This window comes from Anolis carolinensis, chromosome 3 (genome assembly GCF_035594765.1).
Source record: "Anolis carolinensis isolate JA03-04 chromosome 3, rAnoCar3.1.pri, whole genome shotgun sequence".
Lineage (NCBI taxonomy): Eukaryota > Metazoa > Chordata > Lepidosauria > Squamata > Dactyloidae > Anolis > Anolis carolinensis.
This window is the reverse complement of record NC_085843.1, coordinates 196,414,267-196,429,504: the sequence shown is the minus strand read 5'-3', so window position 1 is coordinate 196,429,504 and position 15,238 is coordinate 196,414,267. Positions and strand designations below refer to the sequence as shown.

General features: G+C 35.7%; 1 protein-coding gene across 2 annotated transcripts in view; it reads right to left on the bottom strand.

Moving 5' to 3' along the window:
• Positions 1-15,238, bottom strand: part of zranb1 (zinc finger RANBP2-type containing 1) — a 46,839-nt gene that overhangs the window by 28,084 nt on the left and 3,517 nt on the right. The window contains exons 2-3 of one of the 2 annotated variants that reach the window (XM_003218589.4): positions 5,233-5,333; positions 2,744-3,594 (exon numbers count right to left, since the gene is read on the bottom strand). In XM_003218589.4, the coding sequence (XP_003218637.2) occupies positions 2,744-3,557 (814 nt within the window). In that variant the 5' untranslated portion in view covers positions 3,558-3,594; positions 5,233-5,333. The remainder of the gene's footprint in view (positions 1-2,743; positions 3,595-5,232; positions 5,334-15,238) is intronic. The other variant, XM_062976052.1, reaches the window with a different exon arrangement.

Sequence of the window (15,238 nt, the reverse complement as noted above, 5' to 3'; positions counted from 1 at the left end):
GAGTCATAGTTAATTCATTATCTGCTATGAGCATGACTTAGAACAAAACTACAGCCAGGGTAACATATATACCATGCCACTGAGAGTTTAAGAATTCATAAAGCCACCAGGATGACATATCAGCTTAAGCATGAGGACTAAAGTTTCAGCACCCGCAATATTAATTTGTGTGACTTTGTGACAGGTAATACAGACAGAGTTTCCTTTGCTACCACTAACTGCTGGAACAAGATCTCCTCCTAATATCCCACAAATCTCCAGTATGAGCCAAGGGTCAGAAGCAACGTGCAAATTTCTTTGGGAAATCAAAGAAACTATACTAATACAGGTTAACAAAATGATGCTTTCCATTTTTCTTATGGAAAGAGCAGGGTTTTTATCCACTGCAAAAAAGATTAATCAATGTAAGCTTTATCCTATTCTACCAGAAACTAACAACCACAGTTGTGATGCATTCTGAACATTTGTATACTTACTGAAAACCAGATAAACATGCTGATTTCACTAGCCACAGTTTCATCTTTCCAGGACATACTTCTCAAACAAGAGTTTTGTAGGGTACACAGTGTGTTGATGTTACCAGAAGCAGAATTGCAACTAGTAAATAGCCCAGAGAGCCAAAGGAAAATATAAAATGTACAAGCACTCAACTATTAAAGAAGTAACAGCAATATGTTCAAGAATTTCCACTGCATTTCAGACTAGGAAGTGGGAATTGGGAAGTGGGAAGTGGCATTTATGTTGCTGACTTCGAACTGTAAGCACTCCTTTCTAACAGCTTGTACATTTAGAGGCCTAAAAATTTGTGCACGTTTTTTGATATTCAAAGTCTCCACAACTTGAGCATTTCAGATTAAAATTCTTATTTCATGCACATGTACTCAAAAAACATTCCCATGCAAATGAAGTTCAGTACTGGCATTTTAGATGTTTTTAATAAAGCTCCTTTTAAACATGGGAAAGGTTATGATTTTGAAGTAATTTTTTTGGACATATTTAGTTTCAGTATAGATATGCAGAATTCTTCACTCATTTGGAGGAAAACTTACAAGATTTGGACAAATACACTAGAAAGATAAGACATACTCTGCTCCTTTTATCTTATGATCAAGGCTCTCAAAACTCTGAGGAACAAAACAGGTTACAGACAATAGAATCAATTCACAAGTTATAAATGAAAATTCAAAGTGTATTTTTATTGATATTAAAAATAGTTATTATTCATATAATTCAGGGCTCCTCCCTACTTAATGTGACCTTAAATGAATCTATTGCACTTTATCTATTTACAAATTTGTTATTCATAATGTGCACCTTGCTTATCCACTATTGCAATCTCATTGTTTGTAACTCGATGTTTTAATCGATGTTTTAATGTTGTGTGTGTGCTTTCTTTCCCCCGGTTATTGTGTATATTTTGTTATTGGTTTTGTTATTGTTCTTTGATGTTTCATATGTTATCATTGCTTTGTATTTGATTTGTAAGCCGCCCCGAGTCCCCTTCGGGGGAGATGGAGACGGGATATAAATAAACTTTATATTATTATTATTATTATTATTATTATTATTATCATTATTAACATTATTTATTATTATTAGCCTTGATGTATTTCAGGTGAGAATACGGAGGTCTCTAAATCTTGTTTGAATGGAACTCCTATTAAGCTCATTAGCTAATATTAAGTAATCATGCAAGACAGTCCAGAAGCCTAAAAGACTACATATTCCCCACCACTAGTTTACTGTTTCTACAAATTGTGTCTACCATAGGAACCTAGCACATCAGGGATTGATAATGCATTAAGTTATCACCAAGGTATTATTTGTTATAAGTATATCTGATTTTTTCTTCATAGTCCTCCTTTCAATTTTTTTTATCCTCACAAGACTACTGTGAGGCTAATATGGCTGAAAGTCAGCCCAAGGTCACTTGCGAATTTCACAGGCATATAACATCTGAAATTAGTGTCACCAGTTTTAGTCCAATACTCTAACTGTGACACCACAATGGTTCTTATACAGCAGCGATATAAACAATACTATGGGTCTATATGCTATATTTGTTAGGTTATCCTGACAAAGATCAGTAATATCATTAACTTTGCAGAAATAATACTGATATCATAGTAGACCACAGTAACATTCTAATCTTGCAAACATCAGCATTCAAACCTTAACAGCCACGTGTAACAAATTGAAGCAAGAGTAGAGTTGGCCCTCAGTAGCCACAGTTTCAGTCATCCACGGTTCGAAAATATATTTTAAAAATCCAAAAAACAAACCCTAATTTTGCAATTTTATATAAGGGGCACTACCTTACTACATCACTGTATATCATTAGACTTGAGCAACCAGAGGGAGTCCTGAAACTAAATCCCAAAAGATACCAAGGGTCCACTGTATTCCTATTTTCTTTTTGAGAAAAGAAATGGTCTGTTCATGAACCTGTCTATAAAACTGTCTATATCCTTTGCCTAAAACTGTCTATATCCTTATGTCTATCTGGACGGTTCTTCAAATAGGATTTTTTTTAAATTTTACAGTTGCTAAAGCACCAGCACATATAGTGAGAAATACTTGACATTTTTTATCTCAAAAACCTTATATGCACTAAATGTACCCTCGTTATCTAGTTGTAATCCTGACATCAACCTATATAAAGCTTTAAAATATGAGTCTTATGCGATTATCAATACTTATTGCACTTCTCCTGAACATAAAATCTAACTGACAAAGAACTTACCAATACAAGCGTTGAGAAATAACCAGTCAGTCTTCTTCATTCTGTTCTTTATTTGCTTTAATTTTTTGAAGTCAACTTCAAGTTCTTCTTTACTACCAACAGCTCCAGCCAGCTCAATTCTCTGAAAGTCCATTTTCATTTCAGATTCCCGTTTGGTTGTAGGAGGGGATCTTCTTTGGCTATTACCACTACTACAGCTTCCCCTCCATCGAGTTCTATCTTGCTCATTTATTATTGAAGAAGCTTCCTCTGTTTCTGCCAATTCTATTGCTTCAATGTTGTTGGGTCTTGGATGATCACACACAACACACTTTTTGGCCTTAGCCCAATTTTCATATGTACAAACAGAACAAGTCCAATGCTGGGTCCTCATGTTCAGTTTATTTCTATCATTGTACTCCTCACAAGGATCCACAGAGAAAGGAGCTGGTCTTGAACCAGACCCTGAAGACTGAGGGGATTCTGTGGGGCTCCTGGTCCTACGTTGAGACAAGCACTGAGTGCATCGTATTGCACGAGGCCAGTTCAAGTATGTGCACATGTGGCATGACCACTTATTTGCACTTTCCATACTGTAGGATGATTTTACTCTTGGTCTTGCACTGGAATCTGGGCATATCAAAGGGCTGCTGCCTCCTTCAACACTTGCAGGATCCCAGTCTCTACCAACATCACTGGAGCCGCTCTTGAATGGATCTTCTGTAATAATAGTTCCACTAGGTCTTTGAGCACGGCACATGGTACACTTGATTGCAGAGGGCCAGTTTTCATATGTACAATACTCACAAGCCCATTTTATTCCACGTTCTGTCATCCTGCACTCCTTGAAGTAGATTGTTCCAGGCAGAAAGCTTTAAAAACAAATTAAGAATATATTAGAAAACATATATTATGTATCAGTCACAATAATTGGTAAAATTTCTTCAGATTATTTCAGCAAAATAATTAATTGCAAGGCTTTTGTCCGATGAGCAAAGAATGGTCTGCATAACTTAGAAGACCTCTAAAGCCTTTTTGCAACCCATATGCTTTCCAAAAATGTTAAAAGACGTTTGTGGTCCCAGAGGCCTTTGGATGGGGTGGTTTTGTGTTTAAACAAATTCAAACACCTCTAATAATTTTTTAAAAGAAACCAGAAATTGACTTCTGGCCCCATTTTATTTAGTTTTTTAAACACATAATTCAGGACTTGATGCACCCACAAAAAACCTTGCTTTTGCCAATTTATATAAGGAATACTATTTAATAAACATTGTATATAATGGGACTTTAGCATCCAAGGATTTTGACATCCGGAGGGGTGTTATCTCCCAACCAAGCTTTAGTGGATATAACGGATCCACTGTATATTCAAATTCAGGAAATTGGTTAGTTTAAAAGGCAACAGAATCTAACTGTAGTTTCAGATTCTTCTCTCTTTAAAATAAGCTACGTTTTGAACAAGCAAGAGGTTCACTACAATCAGAGCACTAAACCATGGTTTAATATTACCACTGAGATATACCTTAATCATAAACTATCTCAGAATAGCTTTATTCAGTGAAAAAGATCACATCTACCAAAAGTTTCTGATCAGTCATCAGTTCATGAAGCATCTTTCAAAAAACAATTGAAAAGTAAATTGGACACAGTTTTCTGTTAAAATACGATGCTAACATGTTCAATAGTTGGCAACCAGAATAGCAAAAGTTTACAAATAATGACAATGTTGGATTATACATTTTCATCCTATTAATTTATTTATAGATTAAAAAATAGGAAAACTGTCTTTAAATTGCTCCAAAATGTTAACTAAATGATGTTTATCAAATTTATTAATGTCTGCAACTATGGAAATCATAACTACTATACAGTGTTCCCTCACTTATCACGGGGGTTACGTTCCAGGACCACCCAAGACCCAATAAGCGTAATTCTGTGAAGTAGGGGCACTATATTTATTTCAATATTTACACATTATATTAGTAGTTAGGTGGCCTTTCTACCCTTTGCAAGCCTTCTTCCTGAGCTTCTTCCTCTCCGGCGCTTGCCAATTTCCCTTTTGTGCAAGCGCCTTCCTCTCGTCAGCATCCAGAGTGGCCCAGCTGGACACCGATGAGAGGGAGAGTGCATGCACAAAAGGGAAACCGGCACCTTTTGTGCGTGCGCCATCGCTAAAAAAAAAACCCGCAAAGCAGTGATGGAGTGAAAAGCGAACCGCAAAGTAGGGAGGGAACACTGTATACTTAAACATGCTTTAAAGTACAAGAATGGAGTGATTCCAAATTCCTCCATAAGGTAACAAGAAATGACAATATTACATATAAGTTATGGTCACACACAATTTTTTAAAACTGACGAATCCCAAAGAAATCCAGATATACACATTTTATGAGGCTCTCAAAAAATCAATAATTCACTACACTACTACAAAACACAGGATCTGTTAGATGGAGGAAGATCTGTATTTTCGGATGGCTGCATGAGTTTAAACAAGTTACTGCATTTACTTTTTTTATACTGAAGAGTCTATTTCGTCTCCATGATGTTTTAGGTCCTCTTCAATAGGAACTGCCAAAGATGACTGAAAGCACTACGCAAACAGCTTTTCCTGTAAACAATATGGATTCTTGTTAAAATCTTATTCCAGCACACAGAAAAACCACACTTGACATACTGGCCATGTTTTAATGTGTTATACTTCAATGTCAAATCTTTACCTGATATGAATGAAGTTGTCATATTGACAGTAAAACAATAAATTAGTTTAAAACAGAAACAGAAACATACATACCTAATGAAACAGCTAATTAATTCACAACTTTTATACATATATCCAACTCCACAATGCATTAACCAATATAAAACCTTTCCAAGGTATTTTGTCTTATTTATAACTACATTATTTTCAGAACCTCTGTTGAAGTATTTCCTCCTCTGTGATTAGCATTTCCTCACTGCTTAAAAATAGTATGGACTTCTTATGTGAAAACTATTCTTTTGTAGAAGTTTACACATTACATGTGTGATAGACACAATGCAAATCATATGTACAATGCCCAAGTCAGATCTTTATCAGTCACTTTCCACATGTCAAATAACTATGGATTCATTATGAGTAATAAACTAGAGGATTCAAGCAAATGTTTATATTCAATTTCATCTCCTAAGGAAAGAACGTATATAGTTCTTAGGAATCAAATAACTATCTGAGGTTCAAGTAGAACCCAGGAAGGTATCGGTGACTATCACCAGCTACTTTTGAAAGTCACCTCAGTTTCAGCTGTGGTACACTAAGCATAGAGATCCTATGACCTGAACAGGCTCTGTTATATACAGGCAGAGTTAACAGATTTCGAATACAGTAAGGAGACTTGCTTTTATAACCCACAAATATTGGAGTATTCAGATCTTGATGCCTAACTAATTTTGAATATGTGGTATAGAAAACAGAGGAGCACAAGAACAATTTAAATTTACCCTCCCACAGCCCCTCGTTCTCATCAACTGTATTCCAATGTTCTGAGAATTCGCCCTTTCTCTGAATCACATAAAATTCTGTTGTTTTCTCTCAAAACACATAAATTTGAGTCATTCAGCTTTCACATTTCATCTTTAAGCACACAGAAAATGCTATGATAGGGTTACCATAAGTTGGGAATAACTTGAAGGCATCTAACAAAAAGCATGTTGAATAAGTTTCAGTATACTGTACTCCTTTATATGCAAAAAATGAAACCAATGATTGTAAGAAATTGTGCAATATGCACTATTGAATTAAAGATCACAAGTAGAAAACGTTCAGAAAACATTTACATTGCTACAGTAATATTCAAGGTTAAGAAAAAGAAAGCCATGGTTTTAAAATTAGCAACATTTAAAAGTTCCAGCTTCAATCTTCCCCAAACTTTCACTCCAGGTCAGATGTATCATAAAGAGACTGACAGAAATTCTGAAATAGCAGTGTACTGAACTCTTTTCCTGTATGGAACTAGGTCAGCAATTTTATACAATGCATGATTTTGACTTCTTCCGATACTCAAAACTACAGAGAAGAAATGGGCAATTGAAGCAGATCTGGAGGTCTATTTTCTGCCTTTGTAACCCTACTGAAGCAATACAATCTACCAAAAAAGATTGGTACAAAAATTAGAAGTGGTTGAAAGTCCACTTTTGGTTTCAAAGGAGGACAGGTTATGCTGAACAGTACAGTATAACCTGTTTGACAATGTAATTTATTTGAAAGCAAACTTGTTAGTCTTGCAGCCTTCCAGGAGAGGTAATTCACTTTGTACTGATCTGCAGAGTTCAGTACAACTCAAGGGCTACAAAAACAGATCTGGCACAAAGGTCCTGATCTTAATTGTTAAACCTAATAGAATTAAACATTATAGTCACTAAAAAGATCAAAAGATACAAAAGTGAAAGAATGGCTGTCCAGATGTGGGACTGCAATTCACAGAATCCCCTAACCAGCATCCAATGGTAAAGAATGCTATGAGTTAAATACCACACCTATGCTATGCAAAGACTTATTTTTCTGTCAAGTATCTAACCTGTGCAGTAGTTAACTTTAATCATACTGACAGAAGTTAGAAATAAATTTTTCTTCCACTCTAAATACCACCACCATGCTGGCTGAGGTTCGGGACCTGCCTATCTTCGTGACCACGTCGTCCCCTATGAACCCACCCAATCGCTGAGATCTTCCGGGGAGGCCCTCCTCTCACTCCCAACCTCCTCACAACTGCGTTTGGTGGGGATGAGAGAGAGGGCCTTCTCGGCCATGGCTCCCCGACTCTGGAACTCCCTCCCCAGGGAGATTAGGTTGGCTCCCTCTCTATCTTCCTTCAGGAAACAACTGAAGACTTGGATGTTACGGCAGGCCTTCGGAGATACAGTCATTAATTAATCAGTCCCAGGGGGTTTTTAATAATCTATCCTGTATTTATTACGGTCTTACCATTTATGTGTTTTAAATGCAATTTTTTATCCTGTATTGTTGTTTTAACTGAAATACTGTATTACTGTATTATCTTTTTTATATTGTGATTTGTATTGTTGCTTATATTTTGTCCTTATGTTATTTGGGCCGCTGCCCCATGTAAGCCGCCCCAAGTCCCCGCAGGGAGATGGTGGCAGGGTATAAATAAAGTATTATTATTATTATTATTATTATTATTATTATTATTATTATGAGGGATTCGGAGAGTTTTAGTTCAAAAACACTTTTTCCAAGTTCTTCTGATAGGTTTACTGCCTTTTATATCTTCATCTGTAATCCAAACTGCAAGGAAACTACTTATTTGTTAATTAGCTTTTTTGGTCAAAATAAATTTTATGTGACTTGATTACAAAAGGGGCCACAGCTATTCACACACCCCTACTGATTCTTGGAAGAGAATTTCTATGAGATTTAGTCCCTTCCGGTGTTTTTAAATAAATTAAGAGATTACCCCAAGGCACGTGAAAGAATGCTTGCTTACACCAATAAAGTAGTTCTATTTTTCTGGTCCACATGAACCCTTGCAGTAACCCCAATAACGCCACACACACCATGGTGAGATTGCCATACCTGGCCACACATTTCCCCCTAGTGAACTCACCACAGTGTAAGGGAGCTATCAACAATCTCCAACCCTTAGTGTTTTTTGGCTGCATGGTATAGCCACACCTACCTCTCATCTTCTGTCATGCATGCGAAAATACATATTTCCTGTTACAAGGTACTCCTGGATTTGGCTTAAAACCTGGACATCCAGGTATCAGCAGTGACCAGGAGTGCTTTTGCATAATTGCCTAATTAAAGCTAGTTCCTGGAGAAGTCAGATCTGGCCACGGTGGTACATGCCTTGGTTACATCCTGGTTGGACCACTCTCTACATGGGGTCACCTTTGAAAAGTGCTCAGAATGAGGTAGACATCTACAATCTAATGGGGAGGGCCTTCTCTCTGTCACACTCCCTACTCAAGCGCTTTTGGCAGGAATACGGAAGAGGGCCTTTTTGGTGGCTGCTACCAGGCTGTGGAACTTCCTCCCAAGAGAGACCAGGATGGTACCATTCCTACTGGCTTTCTGCAAGCAAATCAGCAGGCATTTGGAGAAGAATAAAGGACATGCTGATGGAAAAGTGGGTGGGGGAATTGCAATTTTCAAAGACTATTCTGATTGTATTTATTATATTTTGATCTGTATTATGTTTTCAATTTTTGTACTGTGCTTTTTGGAGCCCCCGTTGGCGTAGCGGGTTAAACTGCTGAGCTGCTGAACTTGATGACCGAAAGGTTGGTGGTTCGAATCCAGGGAGGGGAGTGAGCTCCTGCTATCAGCCCCAGCTTCTGCCAACCTAGCAGTTCAAAACATGTAAATGTGAGTAGATCAATAGGTACCGCTTCCACAGAAAGGTAACAGCTCTCCATGCAGTCATGCTGGCCACATGACCTAGGAGGTGTCTACGGACAATGCCGGCTCTTCAGCTTAGCAATGGAGATGAGCACCAACCCCCAGAGTCAGACACAAGTGGACTTAATGTCAAGGGAAAACCTTTACCTTTTTACTGCGCTTTTAAAACTATGATCAAAGTGTTGAATTGTTATCTGCCTTGAGTCCCCATGGAGAGAAAGGCAGGACATACATAAAGTAAATACAGTACACTTATCCAACATTCTGGATTATCCAACGCATTTTTGTAGTCAATGTTTTCAATATATCGTGATATTTTGGTGCTAAATTCATAAATACAGTAATTACTACATAGCATTAATGTGTAATGAACTACTTTTTCTGTCAAATTTGTTGTATAACATGATGTTTTGGTGCTTAATTTGTAAAATCATAACCTATTTTGGTGTTTAATAGGATTTTTCTTAATCTCTCCTTATTATCCAACATATTCGCTTAGCCAACGTTCTGCCAGCTAGTTTATGTTGGATAAGTGAGACTCTACTGTAATAATAATTTTTATCCTTTTCCTTCTACTGAATTTTTACCTGTCCTTTCATGTCCTGCCAAAATACTAATCCCTCTTCATTTACCACCTTCCCACCATGAAGACTTTCCCCTTCTGCTGCCAGATTTTAAAGCTCCTTTCCCAATTATCCATGTCTTCCCTACTCCTCTCTGCACAATCCTAAAGAATCACATGTGGCTCAGGTTACCTTCCACTGTTCCACCCAACTCTAATACCTTCCCTCAACACCACAGCATCCTCTCAGAAAAAGAACATTATAAACAAAGTTAATTATTTTATTTATTCCCACATTTGTATCCCACCCTTCTCACCCAGAATGAGACTCAGGTGGCTTACAGCAGGTAACAATTCGATGCCAGCACATATAAATACAAATATAAACAAATACAATAAAACTACATAAATTAAGCATTAATTATTAAAACATCAATTAAAATAAAATTTAAAATCTTAATAATCTCAATTAAAATTTTACTTCATTCTCTCACTAGAATTAATAACAAAGACATTTACTTGTCATTAGATTATCCCTTACATTTTGAAAATTTAACATTTTTGGAAACTGTCTCTCAAAAGCTTCTTGAGGTTTGCTAACGAAATTTCGCTTCTAACAAAACTTGGGTCTTAAGATTTCATTGTGCATGAGCCATCCTTACAATTCTGCTTTATCATCTTGTTACCATTGAAAAAGTTAGCTGAACTGTTCCTTTCTGCACATTCTCAGATGGATAATTTTGATATTTCTATATTTCTCCTATCAACTTATGGTGACCCCATACATTTCATAGGGTTTTTGTAAGCAATGAATCCTCAAGGGGCGCTTTGACATTGCCTACTCTGAAATATAGCTTATAACTTCTAGTATTCCTATGTGGTTCTCCCTTCCTACTAATAATCCTGCTTTGTTTCAAAGATCAAACATAATTTGGTTCCTCCAGGGTAGTTAGGCCTATATTTGATGTAGACATTTCCTTAAAATATAAGCCACAAAGTGATTTAATTAAAGAACTGCCTGATATTATATCATAAATGGAACAGGGATGGGGAAACACAGAATATTTGTATCCAGTGCAATATATTTGAAACTTTTGAAACCAGAAATGATTTTATAATCCCACTAGGATATTTCATAAATTGAATGGTGAGAGGTGATAGTTAAATACCTCTCAAGTACCCTGACAGACTATTTGCTCATTCTTCATTAATATTTTCAACTCTCCCAAGCAATATGTTCTTTGATTGTAATGGGAAACAGACACTAGGTGGCTTTCAGAAACTTTTTACTGTTTCAATTTTTTTCGAAACCCCAACATTGAACTAAGGGGATGCCATCTGGGGTGAGGACTCAGTCTAAGTAGCAGTGCTATTGACAATTATTCTAGCATTCAAAAAACAACTATGGATTCCAGATTCTGTCTTCCATGAAAACCATTAACTATATAGTATGACTCCCATAGCCAAAGAACGAATACACTCAGTTTAATTTATTCACAATTTCACTTATGGCCTCTCAAGCTATACTCTTCATGATACCTTTATTTTTCATACCCTTGAAAATAAAGCTTGTCATTATCTGCAATCATAAAGAGACTACAAGTCTCCAGTACATTTTTCTATAAATATAATATAGCTTATGAGTTCAGATTCTTATTATTCTGATATAAATAAAATATGAATAGCAATTTATGAGCCAACCACTGAAAGATGTTAACAAAAAGTATAAAAAGTAGACAAGAACTTACTTTATCTGGCACACATGGTGAACATTTTAAGTGCATTTCAAAATACTACAAGAATACAAACAGTAAACAGCATCACAATATTCTTGTGAGTACATAGCTAAATTATTTCACAACCAAATACAAAATGCATATAAAAATACTTTTAATCAGAAAATTGTCCATCCATTAATCGTCTCTAGATAGCAGATGTCCAATTATTACTGTCTCCTAGCAACGAAGTTCAGACTATTTTCACATTTATAACCATAACATGAAGTCTATGTGCTTGAACATTCATTTATCACAACATTGTCACGATTTGTAGAAAGAAAGAATCTGTGCAATTTGGCAGAAATAGCTGTAGTTCAAAATATATCTACTCCTACGCTACCTTCAGATTGTGGATAGTGATGCAACATGTACCAAGATGGTTTGGCAGAGTCCTCTAGGCATTTGGTTACTGTTGAAATTAGCTGAATGGAACTATGGATAAGTGTCAAATAAATAAGAAATGTGTCACAGGATAGATCAAAAGAAAACAAGAATACAAAGTTGAAGCAAATAGGCAATTTTAATATTTGAGTAGAAAACAAGAGTAGAGTAAAACAGATAATACAAGTCCCACCACAGCAATGTTATCTGATAGCATATATTAGTAATGCACTCAGGATCACAGACACAGCTTTTCCACACTCATTTCAAACCAACTGTCAGATAAGATGACCCAGATGAAGTCAATGCCGAACTAAATAGAAGGCAATGCCAATGAAGGTGGATTTCCTGACAGGTCAGGAGCAGATCTGAAATTAAACTTCAAATACAGAACCAGAGCAAAAGACAAAATAAATGTTCAAAAGAAATTATTCAGAGTAATAATAGGCTAATATTTATTGCTTATCATTGCAGCATGTTCAAGTTCTATGTGAAATTAATCTGATTTCGATCTTTAAGCATTAACTTTAATATAATTTATTTTTCCACTGAATTAGTATAGAATCAAAATTTCCTCTGCAATGACACTTACAGGGCATTGATTATGGCAACGTTTTCACTCCTTCAGGGACATCAAATTCAGATCAATTCCAATACTACCACTGAGGTAACAGATACCTTTGATGTGGGTTAACATTCCTAATTTAAACCTCTTCTGTGATTTTGTACCTAGCATTTTCTCCTAACACTAATCTTCTGCCTTGCTAAAAGGGAGTTTTTCTTCATTAGCTGCTGTAGAACCAAAGGGTTCCAGAACCGTAGAGACAGGCATGACTTGGTTTACTTTTTTCAAAAAAAAAAAAAAAAAAAAGGGGGGGGGGCAATCAATTACTGCCTTTTGCCAGTAGGCTTTGTCCTAATTGAAACAGTACACTACCTAGCCTTAAAGAAATTGTGTAAATACTTCCATCAGATCTGAACTGAAAGAGAAATGTACCAACAAGGAAAACAGTAAGACCTCATGCCTTTTTGTAAGATGTCTTCATCAATATCATTAAAAAGAAACAGATTTATTCTGTTCGATATGGTACATACATATTGTAATACTGCTCATTTCTAATAAATAGCATGCTTTCATTGACTCATTTACCAAACAAACATAGCAACCTGCTTTTAAAAATCTACTCAAAGAATATAAATTCACTCAGTACTAAAATTAACAGGATGAGTAAAATTACCTCTACTTTACACTAATAAGTGTTTATGTGATTTTAACGCAACCCATTTCTTATTGGACACCATGATCTATGAACACATTTCACACCTGTGGAACAAGTGACTATACAATTTACTTCTAGAAGTAGACTAGTCCACTATCCAAGTCGACTACACATATTTTAACATGTACAAACAAAGTGCAGTTTTGCAGAAGGAATAGCAGAAGGAATTGTCCAACTTGGCAACTTGATAAAACATTAAAATTAAAACCAGTATCACACTGCAACCAATTAGATGTCAATCTGTACTATTCAACATGATACAATAAATAATTCAAAACGTCATCTATGGTTTTTTATTTATTCCCTTTCCTTTTATACCCACGGCTGAGCAGCTGCCATGTGAAACATTAACAAGACTCAAAAGGTGACTGCTTTTCAAGTCCCACTAGTATACTCAATGGTGACCTACTAGCAATGTCTAAGGTCACATAGAATGACGCCTCTCATTAAACAGCTAAGGACAAAGAATGATATACCAGCATAACAGAAATAATACATACCAACACAGCTATTTCACTCTAGCTTGAATTGCTAGCAGATCATTTCCTCCCTCCCTGTAAACACTGCTCTCACGTGAGCAGAAGGCCTAGTTAAATACCAACAAGAATGAACTGAGTCGACATCACTACTTCCATTAAAGACTGTTTTGCTACTGAGCTATAAATAATGAAAGCATGGGTTTCTATATGCAAATCAAATCAACAAAATATCTAACATAAAGCTTATGTATCTAGAACCCACAAGTGACAATTAAAAATTACCTATAATTCTTTTTTTACTAAAGTTTTTCAAATGAATACAGAGCTTTTTATTACTATTTTAGCAGTATTTAGCAAGTTATTAATATATCTTGTACATTTCAGTAGACCCCCTTTATTCGGAGGGATAACTTTCCAAGACCACCCAGGGATGGCTGGAACTGCAGATGAGACCAAAACCTTTATCAGTAATATTTTTAGTGGTTGACCACAAGAAATATAAACCACAGAAAGTGAAAATGCACTACATAATATTTTCAGACCACAGGTTACTGTGGGTAACTGGAATCATGAAAAATGAAACTGTAGAAACGGAGAGGGCTATTTTATTTTTCTAGATTTTCTAGATTTTTTCTAGATTTTAAAATGGAGAATAATTTGGAAATTAGGGGGTTACTTAAACTTGCTTTACAGAAATAATGGACAACTGTCATCTTTTCTATACATCTAAATGTTGTATTTAGCATTTGCTGGGGCAGCTCTCAGACAGAAAATGCAACTTCTAGAATTTATCAGTCTAATGTCATTTAGGCTGCCCCTTTGAGCCTAATTTCGCATTCCAGTTCTTATCAGTTAAAAGTTAAATGATTGAAATGCAACTTGTATTTGTAAAGAAGACATAATTTCACTGCAGGATCAATACCATGGAAAATCCTCTCTAAGAAGTATCATCTATTCTACCCAAACCACTGCATGTTGTCAGATGTCAAATTAACAACCACCTTTTTAAGGAAGACTTAGATGTGGGCTGAAAGCTGTTTGTATTTTCCTACAAAATTTGTTATATTTCTCCGGCTTATTTCTTTTATTTGACTATCTTAGTATTTTATGTTTTCATTGTGATTTTATGTTATCTTATAAGTCATTCTGGTTTCTGTTTTGATAAGAGCGAACTAGTTTGCAAATCCATACAGAAAGGTTAGAATTCAACAAACAGAAATAACTTGAAAAATGTAGTTATGATTCTCTTACTGATTTATGTGGACATATAAATATCAACCAGAAGTTCACAAACAGAATCAAGAAGCAGAAAAACAAAAGAAAGCAAAAAAATTCATACTTTTACTGATTCTAATGAAAATAAAATGATAAGACTTTGTGTTCATGTGTGGTTGACAATAAAGGATGTTTAAATCCACAAAATGAGAGGGACTGGGAAGAATACATCCTGCTATTTGAAGGGATGGAACCTTGTTTCAAAGGGCACCATGATATGATTGCAAAAAAACAGGTAGATATTTAACCCTGAAAACAGTAATATGCAATAAGAACCATTAACAGTTATAATGTCATTACTCATGGTATGCTGGAAAACAATCACCTAGTCATACCAAAACTGTGTGTGATTACAAAA